Here is a 15693-nt window from a genome sequence, read left to right as displayed (position 1 = left end):
TCTCCCTGTAGCCCCAGCTGTCCTGGAACTCACTATGTAGAACAGGCTGGCGTTGAACTCACAACGATCTGCCTGCCTCTGCCTCCAGAGTGCTAGGACTAAAGACATGCGCCACCACACCCAGCTGGGAGACCCTTTCAAAAAGACTAAAAATAAATAAAGTAGTAATGGGCTGGAGAGATAGCTCAGCAGTTAAGAACACTGGTTGTTCTTGCAGAAGACCCAGGTTCAAATCCAGCACCCACATGGCAGCTAACAATTGTCCGTAACTCCAGTTCCAGGGGATATAAAGGCCTCTTCTGTTCTCCTTGGGCATTGCATGACACAGTTGCACTTACCTACACGTAGGCAATACACACATGCACATAAAATAAAAAATAATTTTTAAAAAATATTTTTTAAATAAATAAAAAATATTTAAAAAATAAGATAAAGTAATAAAAATAATAATAGACAAGAGAGTCAGTGCTGGGACTCTGAATCCTGCTGGGAAACAGATTCAGAGGATGCCCACCATGCCCATGTGTAGTGTGAGGGACACAGGCTGCCCCTGCCCCCATCGACAGCATCACTCACTTCCGGCCCGCCTTGCCATTGACTCGGAGCAGCCAGGGCTGGTCCTCGGGCCGGAACTCCTTGAGGACGATGCCATACTTCTTCCTTCTCGCCTCTTCCCGGAGCTTGCGGTTGAACTCGCTGCCTGCGCCTGACTCAGGCATCTCCTCCTCCTGGTAGATTTTCTTATTGCTTAGATCTCGTTCAAGTCGAGCCTGGAGAAGCAGAGCACACAGTTGCTCTGAATCGCACCTTCGCCTGTCCCCATCCCTGCACCAGAAAGGCCCTTTTTTCCTCTAGGCTGGGTATCATGTGTTCTGCGCCAACTCCCCACCTAGCATGAAAGGTGTAGGGGGTTAGGATTTGCTGAATCCGGCCACAGGAAGGGGCCATGGAGATGGCTCAGTGGGTAAAGTGCTCATCTTGTAAGCACGAGGTACAGCGTTAGAACTGCCAGTACCCACAGAGCTGGGCATGGAGGCACACATCTGTGATCCCAGCAGGGAGGTGGCGACAGGCAAATCCCTGGAGCTCTTAGCTAGTCTAGCTTAATGAGGAAGAGCCAGGTTCAATGAGACCTGTCTCAAAAAACAAGCTGGAGGGGCAGACAGATCTCTGAGTTTGAGGCTGGCCTGGTCTACATAGCAGGTTCCAGGCAAGCAGGAGCTACAGGAAGACCCTCTTTCAAAAAAGATAATAATAGTAATGATAATGATAATGTAGGAGACGACTGAGGAAGACACCGGAGATCGGCTGTTGGCCATAGGCACAGCCATTCACATGCATGGCACACCTACATGCACACAAGCACACACACACACACAACACACAAAATGGATTCAGGAGACATAGAATAATAACTAACAATAAGAAGAAGTCTAACTGTTCTGGGGTGATCGTCACACACCTTCTCCATTCTGTCAGTCTCTCTCCAGTTTCCAGACAGCTGGGGAGACCTAGGCACCATTGCTCACTAAAATAAGGTCACTGGACACCAATACTGCCGCACAGACGAGTCACTGAGCTCATAAAGACAGTTACAAAGACTCCAAAGGTCTACAGCAGCCACCAAGGGGTGACCCACAAGCAGCCCAGACAGGATGGAGACAGTGACATTTCAACACAGCTTCAGAACTGTGGGCAATGTAAAACTTTGAGCTTTCTAATTTTCTTATTCTTATTCCTGAGAGGCCTTGTTATGTAGCCCAGACCAGCTTCAAAGTCACAAGCCTCCTGCTTCTAGCTCCCTGTGGTAACCCACGTCTGGCTTATGCTTCGCGAGACAGGGTCTCCCTGTAGCCCCAGTTAGCCTGGAACTCAAACTCACATAGATTCGCCTTCCGAGTGCTGGGATTAAAGGCATGCGCCACCACGCTGGCTTGTTCTCGTTTTCCAGAAAAGTTTTCCCAGCTGGCCTGTAACTTGCTATGTAGACTAGGCTGGCCTCCACCTCAGAGATCTGTCTGCCTCTGCCTTCCCATGCTGGCGTGTGCCTGATTTTGGCTCTATCTTTAAATTTTTTTTTTTATTTAATAACCAAATGATTAGAAGAAGCATTTCATTACAGCTTTAACACATTCAGTAACAATTTCTAGAGCAAAGATACATCTCTTTCAAAAGGGGCTGTAAATTTTTAGGTTCACAGTTGAATTAATAGTTATGCAATATTAAATTCAGTATAAACCCTGTAAGACATAAAATTGAATGAGTTTTTAACCTTTAAAAAAGATCTCCATTTCATTTTAAAATATACTGTTTCCTGCAGACTTTTTAATGCTACTAACACTTAGATGCTTGCACATGCATCTCTAATCTCTAGATATATGATTATTACTAGTCACAGTCAGATCCTTGGCACCTGAGTATGGCTATAAAGTCATCAGGTAGATTTCAATGATAATGTTTATCACCTCTACTAATTAAAATGAAGTAAATTTTTATGCTTCCTCCTCAAATATAACTCATTTTTTTGTTGATTTGTGTGCATATCATACAGAACATCCCAAACAATCTTACTCATCTATATACCCACTTCCCAAATGGCACCCTCCCATAGCACCTCCCCACCAGAGTCCCTATAGTCTGTCATCCCTGTTACTGTCCACTATGTTGTCGGTGCCCCGAGCTGTTCCCCAGTGCTTGTCCATCTGCTCAATCTAGTCAGCCTGTCTAGAGAGCCTTGTTTTAGGAAGATCAGCTGTTCCTCATCTAGCAGCAATCAGTTGTCAATATTCCTTTAGATAAGATTGGGGTCTGCTGTTCATTTTCCCAGTTCTATGCTGGGTTATTATCTGGGAGTCTCTTGGGCAACCTTGGCCAACAACTCAAAGGACAGTGTCTCCTGTCTGGCATTGTTTCCTGTTATGTAGCCTTTAGCTATACACATAGACTCTTAAAAAAATTATATTGACTCCTTCAATCTTTGGTTATACTTTCCTTTGGGTGTTTAAGACCCTATAGTTGTCCCAGATAAACCAATTTATTTTTACTCTTAAGGCCGTTTGAGGATCTGTTCCTCAGGGGGTCACATGGGCTTGGGCAGAGCCCCTGGCTCCTTTCTTTTACCAGTTCCATCTATGTGAAGATAAGTCAAAGGTTCTGCTCAACCATGGCTGGCTTCGCTTGGAAGCATGGAGGAAATGTTTCTCTTTGTTGACCCTCCTCTTTGTAGACTGGACACTGGTTCAAATCCATCTGGTGGAGTCTCCACGGCCTCCTTGATCAAGAGGACAGGTGGCTCACCATAGTTACAGGACATTTTGAGAGATACTCATAGTCCCCTGGAACTTAGTTGACCTAGGAGGACAAGGAGCAAAAACTGTCCTTTATATCCCTCTGACCAAATTAGTATAGGCCTCAAAGTATGGCCATTAAACATCCAAGGACCTGGGCGTGGTGGCAAGGAGCAAAAACTATCCTTTATGTCCCTCTAACCAAATTAGTATAGGCCTCAAATATGTCTGTTAAACATCCAAGAAGATTAGTTCTACCAGTCTGGTACTTTTAATTACCATGTGCCATGTAGATAAAGCTTGGACAAAAACAAACTTTCTCAGATAAACCTTGCCTAGACATATATTATATTCCTTGATCTAGTTGTATGTATAATTTTTCAGTAGGTTGTTGTACTAATATGGTTCTCTCAGGTTTTTTAAAACTAGCTAGGCATTATTTATCTCTCACATTGTCTAACCCTTCCACCATGGTTTCCCCATTTAAGGTGCCCCTATTTTTCCCATTTCTCTCTTAATAATACCCTTCTCCTATGGTTATCTTTAAATTTTTTAAACTCTTTCATTTGTGGGGACCAGGGGACACACACCAAGTCATGTTGGAGAGGTCAGAGTTGTTAACAACTTAGGAACATCAGTTCTCTCATTCTAGCATTAGATCCCAGTGATCACTTGTAATCAGTCTTGGCAACAAGTGCCTGTATCCCCTGAGCCGTCTTACTGACTCATTTTATCTTCTTTTTATTATTTCTATTTATTTTTATTTCATGTGTGTGACTATTTTGCCTGCATGTATGTAATGCACCATGTATGAGCAATGCCCCTCAGAGACCAGAAGAGAACATTGGATCCCCTGGAACAGTTGTCAGCCGCCATGTGGGTGCTGGGAATGCAACCCAGGTCCTCTGCAAGAGCAGCCAGTGCTCTTTACCACTGGAGAGCTGGCTCTGCAGCCCCTGAAGTGCTGCTCTGTGAGGCTGACACCTGAGACTCCTGTCAGCCTGGTGTTGCCACTTCTCATCTTGTGTTTTGTTTTTGAGACAGGATCTCTCTGTAGCCCCAGCAGGCCTGGAACTCACTATGTATCCCAGGCTGGCTTCCATCTGCCTGCCAGTGCCAGGATTAAGGGCATGTGCCACTATACCTAGCCCTTTCTCATCATTTTATCGCCACTTGAGCGCTGAGGAACCCGGCACTTGCTATTGCCACAGCCAGCCCAGGGTTAAGTCCAGTATTAAGGACTTACCTGGTTCCAGTTAGCAAAGTTGACCTTATCAGCTGCATTAAAAGCCATGATGTTGTACTTTTTGGTTGTGTTTCTGGAATGGCCAAGAGAGTGTTCAATCAATTAATTATTCATTCAAGAAACCCACCAAGATTCAGGCCCTACTCTTGGGCCCTGCTGTGAACTCAGAAAAAAGAACCCAGTTTGTCCAGGAAGATGGATTCATCTTCCTCAACCTCATGCAGAAAAAAAGGATGCAAAAGATGTGGGGGAAATCAGGCTGTGGGGACAAGATAACATTAGCAGGAGGCTGAGAAGGCAGTGAGGAGAACTGGGCTTGCAAAAAAGTCAACAAGACCCCACCAGCGGGCCAGCTGCTGTTCCATGCCCGTTATGCAGGTACTTTGGTAGCTGAAGCAGGAGGATAAGGAATTCAAGTCTGGCCTGAGCAACTCAGTTGAGACCAGGTCTCAGAAGAAAGAATAAAATGGGCACTGAGCGTGGTGGCACACACCCCTAATCCCAGCACTCAGGTGGATACAGAGGTAGGTGTCAGATCCAAGCCAGCCTGGGGTACAGGATAAAACCCTGTCTCCAAAATCATCCCATCAGTCAGTAAGTAGAACTTGCCCTCAGAGGTGGAGCTTGTTTGGTATTTACCTAGGAGTCAAGAGTTAGGGAACCAAGGTCTGGAGAGCTGGCTCAGCGGTTAAGAGCACTGGCTGCTCTTGCAGAGGACCCACATTCAGTTCCCAGCACCCATATGGTGGTTAACAACCATCAATTCCAGGGGATCTGAGGCCTTCTTCTGACCTCCGTGGGCACTGCAGGACACGGGTGCACTTATACACATGGAGGCAATACATTCATACACATAAACTCCTCTGGAAGAGGAGCCTAAGCTCTTAACCGCTGGGCCATCCTTCCAGCCTCCCGGGTTAATTTTTAATCTTGGGGAACAGGGTCTCACTATTGCAGCCCAGGTTGGCCTGGAACTCAGAAATCCACCTGTCTCCGCCCCCTCCTCCCCCCGAGTGCTGGAATACAGGCCTGCATCACACACCGGTTGCCCAGTTGAGACAGGACAAAGTCGCTGACCACTAACAAGGGGCAACCCCTCAGGGCCAGGGGGCAGCATGGAGCGCGCGCACGGCGGCAAGGTCCAGGTCTGCTCCCCGCCGCGCCCGCAGTCCGGATGCCGAACGACCCCCGGCCTAAAGCAGATGGCAGGCTCTTCGGGGTGTACTGCGGATGGACGGACTTACTTGGGTACTCGAACGACATACTCGGTGACATTCTGGCTGCCGGGGCCCTGCGGGGAGAGGATGGGCTGGTGAGGCGAGGCGAGGCAAGGCGAGGCCGCTCTCCGAACCCCAACTCATTCATACTCACCAGCGCCGCCATTGTCGCTGTTCCAGCGGCTCCGGGGCGGCGTGAGCCGGCGCTCTGTCGTCGTGCCTCAGCCCCGCGAACGTCACCCAAGGTTGGTGTCAGAGTTAGACAGACTTGAGATCCCCAAACCCCAAGTACCGCAGTGCTGAGAGAGGGGCGGAAAAAGACTCCGTGTGCGCTTGCGCAACCGAATGACCCGGAAGAAGAACTACCGCGTCGCCAAAGTAACGTCCCCTGCGCTGTCGCTTCTCCAAAACCCTGCGAGCTCTGGCAGAGACCAAGCAGACAAGACCTATGCGCACGCGCAGCTAGCTGCCCAGCGTCGCGAAGGAAGCTCGCGCCCTCGGGCAGAACTTCCACCTCTCCGCAGCCTTCCCTACCGCACTCTTATATAGCGCGATACGCACGCCCCTTCTCGGTGACGTCACGACGCCGGCAGCGCCGGGCATCCTGGGTTGAAGCATGGGAACTGATTTCCTTGGTGGGTACTTTCCAAAGGAGCTTTTGCGCATGCGCAGGGCGCTCCTCGGCCGCGGACGCCGAGGCCGCGTTGCCCTAGTAACTCAGGCTGGCTAGGTGGGGTGGAGCTGGGTTTCTGAGTTTTTCTGGCGCCTGTTTGGGGTTCACTTTGTTTCTCTGTGTGTCGTGGTGCCTTGGGGAATCCTGTGCTTGCCAGTACTCGGGAGGTAGAGGCAGGAGGATCTCTGTAAGTTCTAGGCCAGCCTGGGCTACATAGCAAGCTCCAGACCAGCTGGGGCTGTATACAGGGAGACCTCGCCTCAAAAAACCAACCAGACAAATAAATGAGCCCCTTGTGACGTTGAGTGGAGCCCAGAGGGGTCAGGGCAGGGTGGGGACAGGGTGCAGCCATATTCAGGGGTGCAAGGCAGGATGAGTCTGGGAATCCACGCTGCCCCAGATGGGTAGAGACTTGAGGCCCCAGGAGAAGGGTAACGTCGCGGGGGTTGGCTGGCTTCCTGGGGAAACAGGAGACTGGAGGACGAGGGTCTCCACCGTCTGGGTGTGTACACCCCCAATCCCCACCCTTTAGCGTGGTAGGAACACAGGTACGCATGTTCCTGGCAACCCCGTTCTTTGATCCATTTGGGAGATGGTTGACTCAAGTTCCCCGTCTTAGAAATTACAACGAAGCAGAGAAGACAGTCTTGGAAAATGGAAATTATTACGGGTGGTAGCGAGCTCCGGAGTGCTGGGGGGCGGGGCGAAGAGGCCTCGAAGGATGCCTAGGAGTTGGCCAAGCAAAGGGACAGGGGTCCAGTGTGAGGACTTGGCCGAATACACACCCCTCTCACAACCTGTTTCTTCAGGGTAGAACAGGGTGATGGAGTCACTGGGCTGCTTCAGCGAGGTCTGTGCGAATGGCCCAGATGCACCCAGATTCTCCCACACTCCTAATTGTGTGTCCCAAAGACACACACTAACTCCTCCCATTTTTCTCTCTTCCCCTAAATCCCCCCTTATCATCTTCGTGGTGGGCGGCCCTGGCTGCGGGAAAGGGACCCGGTGTAGGAATATGGCCACCAAGTATGGCTTCTGCCATGTGGGGCTGGGCCAGCTGCTGTGGCAAGAGGCTCAAAGAAGCACCCAGCGGGGCTGGCAGATACGAGACATCATGCGGCAGGGGCTCCTGGTGCCCACGGTGAGAGTTGGGGCAGAGATAGGGGTCACAGGAAGACAGAATTTTCAGGAGCACTGTCCTCTGAAAATCTGTCCTTTTCTGAAAATGGGGAGACCACATAAAAGGGGAGGCGAGGCGGGGCGGGGCGATGGCAGACCTTTAGTTCTTGTGCACTTAGGAGGCAGAGGCAGATGATCTCTGTGAGTTCAAGGCCAGCATGGTCTACATAGTGAGTTCCAGACCGGCTGGGGCTAAAGGGAGACCCTGACTCAAAAAGACCAAAAGGGGGTGGTGGTGCTGTGGTGGGGACTGGTGGAGACAACTTACCTGGCATTAGGCAAGGAGCTTGGATTCCCTCCCCAGCACCGCATAAGCCAGGTGTGGTGGCACATGGCTGTCATTCTAGCACTCAGGAGGCAAGCTGAAGCAGGAGGATCAGTTCGGGGTCATCTGGGCTACATAGAGAGTTCATACCAAGGGCCATTGAGATGATACAATGTTAAATATGCTTCCTGCCAAGCCTGAAGACATGAGTTTGATCCCAGGGTCACACGCGTGCACACACACACTCTCTCTCTCTCTCTCTCTCTCTCTCTCTCTCTCTCTCTCTCTCTCTCTCTCTAAATAAACCACATCCCAGTGCTTGGAAGTCTGCACATCCACAGATTCAGTGAACCTGATTTAAAATATATGGTGCACACGTTTTTTTCCTTATAATCTGCACCGAAAAGCGTTAACAACCATTTACCTAGGATTGATAGTATACCAGGTGTTATAAGTTGTTTGAGGGATGCATTAAAGTATGTGAAGGTGGGGCTGGAGATTAAAGTATGTGAAGGTGGGGCTGGAGAGATGGCTCAGTGGTTAAGAGCACTGACTGCTCTTGCAGAGGACCCGGGTTCGATTCCCAGCACCCACACGGTGACTACCAGCCGTCCTTAACTCCATTTCCAGGGGAATCCGAAGCCCTCTTCTGACCTCTGTGGCATTGGCATTGCAGGACAGGGGTGCATTTACTTACATGCAGGCGATACACTCACACACATAAAATAAAACTAATAAAATTTAATAAATAAATAAAATTAATTTTAAGCTGTGTGAAGGTATGGTGGAAGACTTCCATCACGGCAGCAGTCAGGAGGTGGAGGCAGGAGGGTCAGGAGTTTGAGGTCATCCTGGGCTATAAGAGACCCCGTCTCAAAAATAAGTAAATAAAAGACTGGAGAGATGGCTCTGCAGTTAAGAGCATTGGCTACTCTTGAAGAGGACCCAGCTTCAATTTCCAGTACCCACATGACACCTAACAACTGTCCATATCTCCAGTTCCAGGGGATCCAAGGCTCTCTTCTGGCCTCTGGGCATTGCATACACATGGCGCAGGCAAAACACTTATGCACATGAAATAAAAAATCATTAAAAAAATAAAGAAGAGCAGAGGCAAAGGCAGGCAGATCTCTGTGAGTTCAAGGCCAGCCTGGTCTACATAGTGAGTTCCAGGACAGCTGGGGCTACAGGGAGACCCTGTCTCAAAAAGATCCACCCCCCCAAAAAAATTGAGACAAAGTTGGGTGTGGTGGCCCAGTCCTTCAACCCTAGCACTTGGGTCTACCTCTGTGAGATCAAGGTCAGCGTGGTCTACATAGGGGGTCTGATTCAGGTACCAGATTGTGCTTTTTCTGCCTCATCTGAGGACCACACTGAGTGACCTCCATAGCCCTGGCCTCTTTGGGTGAGGGTGAGGACTGAGGGGCTTGGCCATCACCATTGTGTCCTGATCCATGACTTTCCTTCCCAGGATCTCATCCTGGATATGGTAAGCAACAATTTACTGTCCTGCCCAGAGACCCGTGGCTTCCTTATTGATGGCTTCCCCCGAGAGCTGGAACAGGCCAAAGAGTTTGAGCAGATTGTGAGTGACCCAACCCTGAAGTGTCCTTGGGTGTATGTGCCTGTGTTGACCTGCCTGGTGCCAAGCCACACCTCTCCCTGGTACTCAGAAAGCCTTAATGAATGACGATGACGATCAGAGGGGCTGGAGCTGGGAAAAGACAGGGTCTTCCTTGAACCCTGCCCCTCTAGCTCTTCCTCTTCCTCATCACCTCCCCTCCTCCCCTACTTCCTTCTCCCCCACCCCTTTCTTTTCTTTCTTGTTCAGACAGGAGCTCATGTAGCGTGCATCACCACACCTGGTTTTGTGGGGCACTGAGGGAGGAACCCAGGGCTTCATGCATGCTAAGTGAACCTTCTACCCACTGAGCCTTAGCCACAGCTTAGAAATGGAATTCGCTATTGTGGAAAATAGCCAGAAGCTGAGCTTGGTGGCATACACCATGATCCCCCACCCAGGAACCTGTGAGGCAGGAGGATTGGGAATTCCTGGCCAACCTGGGCTACATACCAATTTCAAGGCCAGCCAGTGAGTCTATGGCTAGACCCTCAGACAAACACAATTCAAACAAACCAGAGAGATGATTCAGTGATTTAGAACACACACCGTAGACCAAGACTCTCCTCTGTCTCACAGAGATCTACCTACCTCTGCATCCTGAGTCATTGGACACCACCCCTGACTCTGTCACCCTCTTCTGGCTTCTGCTGGTATTGGACAACATGGGTGCATTTACACACATGCAGGCAAAACTCATGCACATTAAAAAAAAATTATATATATATATATATATTTGAAAACCAGAAATAAAGGACTAAGGCAGAGCTGAGTGCGGTAGGCCACACTTTTAATCCCAGCACTTGGGAGGCAGAGGTAGGAGAGTCTTTGTTCATTCCAGGTCAGCCTGGTCTGTACAGTGAGTTCCAGGCCACCCAGGGCTACACTGTGAGACCCTGTCTCAAAACAGAAAAACAGAAAAGATGGAGAACAACTCTGGATGATGCCCTATGTGACCTCTGACCTCCATGCTCACACACATGCAGGCAAAACTCTGGATGCTGATGGTATGGAGCCCGTGGAATATTCCAAAAGATCCAGAAGGTGGATTTCCCCATGCAGAGTGTTGCCAAGGGCCCAGGAAGCATTCACACTGCTGTTGCCATGGGGATGTGCAGGCCCCATGTTGCCAAGTCGGTGGGTTTTGCACAGAAGCATGGAGTGTGGCTGCCAAGCTGCCCCCCCCCTTTTTTAATGTTGGCCATAAATTCCTAAAATTGTGAAACTCCACATCACCCAAATGGAGCAGTTAGTGATGGAGCTCAGGTCTACAACCTCCATCCATGATAGACCCCTAGGAAATTCATACAGCTGGGCTTGTTTTTGTTAAAGACAGGGTCTATCTCATGTAGCCCAGGTTGGCCTCAGACTTGCTAAGGATGACGCTCAACTCCTGATCCTCCTGTCTCTACCTCCAGAGTGCTGGTTTATAGGTGACCACCACCACATCTGACTCTGAGGTCACCTGCTTTAGGTTGAACAGGCAGGGTCAAGGAATGGAAGGCTGTTTTTAGTTCTCAGACTTTATACCAACAGACTGCTCTGAGTGGGAAGATAAAGGGGAAGGACCCCACATACCCCTGGGGACACCCCCAGCCCCCAGTGACCTTTGATTTCATTAAAGCACCTGGCCTTTGAAGTTTTGGGGTTTTTACTTTTTGGCTTATTTATTTTTTAATTTTTAAAAACATTTTTGGTCTTTTTGAGACAGGGCCTCTCTGTAGCCCCAGCTGGCCTGGAACTCGCTATGTAGACCAGGCTGGCCTTGAACTCACAGAGATCCGCCTGCTTCTGCCTCCCAAGTGCTGGGATTAAAGGTGTGCGCCACCATGACCAGTGTTTATTTTCTTTTGAGACAGGGTCTCACTTGTGTAGCCATGGTTGGACTGGAACTCACTATATAGTCAAGATTGGAATTCTCAGAGATCCCCTTGCCTCTGCCTCCTGAGTGCTGGGATTAAAGGTGTGTGCCACTGCACTCAGCTTGTTTTGTTTTTTAAATTTTATTTATTTTTACTTTATTTGAATGAATGTTTTACCAGCATGTGTGTAAGTGAACCCATGCCATGCAATGCCCACGGAGGCCTGAAGATGGCATCAGATCCCCTGGAACTGGAGTTAAGGATAGTTGGTAGCTGCCATGTGGGTGCTCGGAACCAAATCCAGGGCCCTCTGGAAGAACACCCAGTGCTCTTAACCTCTGAGCTCTCTCTCCAGACCCTTGGCATGTTTTGAGATAGAGTCTTATGTAGTCCAGGCTGGCCTCAAATTCACTATGTACCAGGGGATGACCCCCAACTCCTGATCCTCCACCTCCCAGTACTGGATTGACAGGCATGTGCCACCATTGCTGAGCAAGCTGACTTATTTTATGCTTTGCTGGTTTTGGAGACAGGGTCTCTGTATGTAGGCAGCTGGTCTGGAAGCGTCTTTGACCCTTGTGACTCAGTCCCTTTAGTGCCAGGAACACAGGCACATCCCACAGCAGAGTGCTGTTGGGATGGTTAATTTCTTGTTTATTTTTTGCAGTGCTGGGGATGAAACCTGAGCTTCACACTAGGTCAGTGCTCTACTACTGAGCCATCCTCCATTCTAACCTGCACTAGCAATGGGTTAGCTCTATCATATGCTCTGTAAATCTCGGTTAATTGTTCCCAGTGAGGTGGCCCAGGTAGATCTCTGTGAGATTGAAGCCAGCTTCATCTACATAGTGGGCTCCAGGCCAGCTAGGGGCTCAAAAAATCAAAACAAACAAAAGTCTCGATTAATTGCCTCTTTTAAAAAATATATTTTATTTATTAGTTTTATTTTATGTGTCTGCTTGCATGTAGGTAAGTGCACCTGTGTCCTGCAATGCCCTCAGAGGACAGAAGAGGCTGTCAGATCCCCTGGAACTGGAGTTACAGACAGTTGTTAGCCGCTGGGTGCTAAGTGGTGGAATCTGAACCTAGGTCTTCTGCAAGAACAGCCAGTGTTCTTAACTGCTAAGGCATCTCTCCATCCCCCAATTGCCTTTCTTTAAAAAAAAAAATTAAACTATTTTATTATTTGTATTATATGTATGTGAGTGTATTGCCTGAATGTATGTAAGTGCACCCATGTCATGTTCAATGTGCAAGTTAGAAGAGGACTTCAGATCTGGAACTGGAGTTACAGACTGTTGTTAGCTACCATGTAGGTGCTGGGAATTGAACCTGGGTCTTCTGTAGGAACAGCCAGTGCTGAGCCAGTTCTCTAGACCCCAAACTGCCTTTCTTTTAAAGACAGAAAAAAACATTGTGCTGCTCTGGTTTAGAATCCCCCAATGAGGGGCTGAGGGCATACTTGCCTATCATGCAAGAGTCCTTGAGTTCCTTTGTTGTATGGAAATTTCATCTCTTAAAGTGGGGAGACAGTATGACCCTGGGGCTCACTGGCCATCCAGCCTAGCATATGGACACTTACACATACCTGACCTACACTCACAGTTATACACATAAATAGCCAAACCTTTACAAAGTAGACCAGGGAGGCCTGATGGTGTCTCTTGTGAGTGGATACAGGTCCTATCTTCACCCTGTCCCTTGGTCACTGCCTAGGTGGGCCGGGCCCCCAACATGGTCATTGTGTTTGACTGCTCTATGGAGACCGTGGTGTGGCGGGTGCTGCATCGCGGCTAGGTGGAACATTGTGACTTGGAGACGGCCATCTGCAGGCACCTGGAGACACACTACACCTTGTGTGAGCCTGTCCTGACCTTCAAAATGTGGGTACTCCTCAGCTGGCTGTCCAGATCAGCCTAGCCTGGGCCTACCTTTGTTTCCCCAGCCATGCAGGGTATAACCGGCTTCTTTTGTTTGTTTTTTGAGACAGAGTCTCCCTATAACCCTAGCTGGCCTTGAACTCACAGAGATTTGCCTGCCTCTGCCTCCTGAGTGCTGGGACTTCAGACATGCGCCACCACGCCCGGCTTTTTTTTTTTTTTTTTTTTTTTTTTTTTTAAAAGAACAGGGTCTCATGTAGTCCAGGCTGAGCTAGAATTCACTGTGTAGCCCCGGCTGACCTGTATCTCATGCATTCCTCCAGCTTCAACCTCCCTAGTGCTGGTGATGAAAGGTGAGGCACCAGATGAGCTTTCAGTTCCTGAAAGCCACAGTAGGCTCCCAACACTGCCTCCTGTTAGAGGTGATTCCCTGTGGGGCATGGTGGCGCAATGCCTTTAATCCTAGCACTCAGGAGGCAGAGGCAAGAGGATATCTGTGAGATACAGGACAGGTCAGTCATGTCTACACAGCCAGCAGGGGTGCCACAGAAACTCTGCCTCAAAAAACCAACTAACAGTGTCAGATGTTTCCCACACCTGGCTGACTGCATGCTGGTTAGTGCCAACTCAGGGGTCTGTAGACATGTCTTCATCCTCATGGGAAACAAACATGAGATGTAACTTCCCATGTCCAAGTCCCCTAGATCCTTCCAGGGGCTCACAACTCTCTCACTGACTTCTCCACGTCCTATACCCCCATCACTGTCACAGGGTCCAAAGCTGCAGGCATCCAGGGCTTACCTTGAGAGGGTACCCCTCTTGTAGAATTGTGCAGCCTTGACCTTGACCACCCCCCCCCCGCAATGGCTTCCTCTCCCCCAGATCTTGGCAGAAGCAGCTCTGGACGGCATCTTTGCAAAGTGCTGCTCAGTCAGACAGTCTGCAGTGAGCTGGGAAGGGGCCCTGGCCCAACCCCTCCCCACCTCATGCACAGCCCTGGGAGCTAGGGGACCTGTGAGGTGAGACTTTGGATGGGTGACAGTCCCTATGTTGTTCCTGGCTTCATCATGGGCAGATGGGTGCCCAACAACTAGAGATGGAGCAGCCCAGCCTAGAGGGGGCAGTGGTCAACTTCATTCTGTGTCTGGTCTCCCCTGCCTTGTACCCCAGCACTCAATGTATATTTGATTTTCTATTTTTGTGTTGAGTGGTTTGCCTGCCATGTATGCAAGTGCTCCACATGCATACAATGCCCAGAGAGGCCAGAAGAGGGCATGGGATCCCTTGGAACTGGAGTTACAGATGGTTGTTAGCTGCCATGGACTGAGTGCTGGGAACCAAACCCAGGTCCTCTGCAAGAACAGCCAGTGAGTGCTCTTAACTATTGAGCCATCTCTCCAGCCCCAAATATATGTATTTTTTGAGACAGGGTCTTGCTATGTAGACCAGGCTGGGCTTGCTCTACCTTCCTCTGCCTCCCCAGCGCTGGGATTAAAGGCATGCACCACCATGCCTGGCCCCACTCAAATTTTGAGTGCAGGGATGCACAAATTGCTCAGAGGACAATTTTATGGGGTGGAGTCCCTCCTTTTACCTTGAGGTGGTGTCTGTTCTCCAGGCCTGTGAGCTTGGGACATTGTCTCAGTTGTGAGATTTCAGGTGTGACCCTCAGCATCAGGCCTTTAAAGTAGGTTTGGGGATGGCAGGCCCGGGGCTCAGCACTCCTGCCTGAGCCATCTCCCTGGCACCACCTCAGGTGAAACCTCGTTTTGACACATGGAGACCCTACACTGCCTCCAGCCCCCAGCACAGCTGTGCCACTGTGGCCAGGCGGTCCAAGTAGCCCTGGCTTCTCCAACCCAGGCCTGGCCTCTACTTCACCACACAGGCCTATCATGTGCATGGCCCCAACACCCTGCTTCCTCAAGGCAACCTTAGGGACCTGTGGAGGCCACATCCATGGGAACATAGCCCTGGGGACCCTCTTCAGCACCTGGCTCCCCAAGTCCCAAAAGGACAAATGGTGTGGGGAGGGGGAAGGGTGGTCTCAGGGGCCACTAGCCACCCCTACCCATGCCCAATCAAGAAGGAAGGCCTGCATGTTTTCTTTTAAACAAAAAGCACTTTATTTAACAAACGGGAGAAAGGGGGTTAAGAAAGCACAAGGCGCCTGCAGAAAACTATTTCTTTTATATTTCTGTTTTCTTAAAAAACAAAACAAAAAACAAAAAAATCCCACAACACAAAGCTTATAATTTCCAATCACCATGACCAGGAATTCGGTTGTGTTTACAACATCTATAAAGAACATATACCTTCAAAGGTCTACAGGAAGGAGGGCAGGAGAGAGGGCAGACAGACAGACTGCAGCCGGCAGACGGGGAGGGTTTTTGTTACCATTTATTTGTGAAGTTAAAAACGAGCGATAAAAAGTAAAAACTGCCATACAATTTTTTTTTTGTT

At 49.4% G+C, this 15693-nt stretch overlaps 2 protein-coding genes across 5 annotated transcripts in view; one reads left to right on the top strand and one right to left on the bottom strand.

Annotated features, from left to right (window-relative positions):
- The window catches only part of Gtf2f1 (general transcription factor IIF subunit 1), a 12221-nt gene extending 5930 nt beyond the window's left edge, over positions 1-6291 (bottom strand). For 2 of the 4 annotated variants that reach the window (XM_008836910.3, XM_029565296.1), the window contains exons 1-4: positions 5905-6291; positions 5778-5824; positions 4534-4606; positions 577-770 (exon numbers count right to left, since the gene is read on the bottom strand). In XM_008836910.3, coding sequence (XP_008835132.1) covers positions 577-770; positions 4534-4606; positions 5778-5824; positions 5905-5916 — 326 coding nt within the window. In that variant the 5' untranslated portion in view covers positions 5917-6291. The remainder of the gene's footprint in view (positions 1-576; positions 771-4533; positions 4607-5777; positions 5825-5904) is intronic. The other 2 variants (XM_008836909.3, XM_008836911.3) reach the window with 2 other exon arrangements.
- Positions 6292-7055: 764 nt separating this feature from the next.
- Positions 7056-14036, top strand: LOC108491028 (adenylate kinase isoenzyme 1). Its single transcript, XM_029565488.1, has 4 exons — positions 7056-7564; positions 9339-9452; positions 12320-12371; positions 14002-14036. Exons 1-4 carry the CDS (start codon positions 7247-7249, stop codon positions 14034-14036), a joined length of 519 nt encoding a protein of 172 aa, XP_029421348.1. The 5' UTR covers positions 7056-7246.
- Positions 14037-15693: the final 1657 nt, after the last annotated feature.

The sequence above is a fragment of the Nannospalax galili genome, unplaced genomic scaffold (genome assembly GCF_000622305.1).
Source record: "Nannospalax galili isolate Female #2095 unplaced genomic scaffold, S.galili_v1.0 scaffold77, whole genome shotgun sequence".
NCBI lineage: Eukaryota > Metazoa > Chordata > Mammalia > Rodentia > Spalacidae > Nannospalax > Nannospalax galili.
Note: the sequence above shows the minus strand (reverse complement) of the source record. Positions and strands in the feature narration are given on the sequence as shown.

What these genes read in the sequence shown, in the direction of transcription:
- LOC108491028 (XM_029565488.1), top strand. Translation starts at nt 7,247, where the DNA reads ATGGAGTCACTGGGCTGCTTCAGCGAGGTCTGTGCGAATGGCCCAGAT. An exon ending in AGGGGCTCCTGGTGCCCACG is followed by an intron (nt 7,565 to 9,338) that starts GTGAGAGTTGGG and finishes TTTCCTTCCCAG; the next exon opens with GATCTCATCCTGGATATGGT. An exon ending in CCAAAGAGTTTGAGCAGATT is followed by an intron (nt 9,453 to 12,319) that starts GTGAGTGACCCA and finishes GCTTGCATGTAG; the next exon opens with GTAAGTGCACCTGTGTCCTG.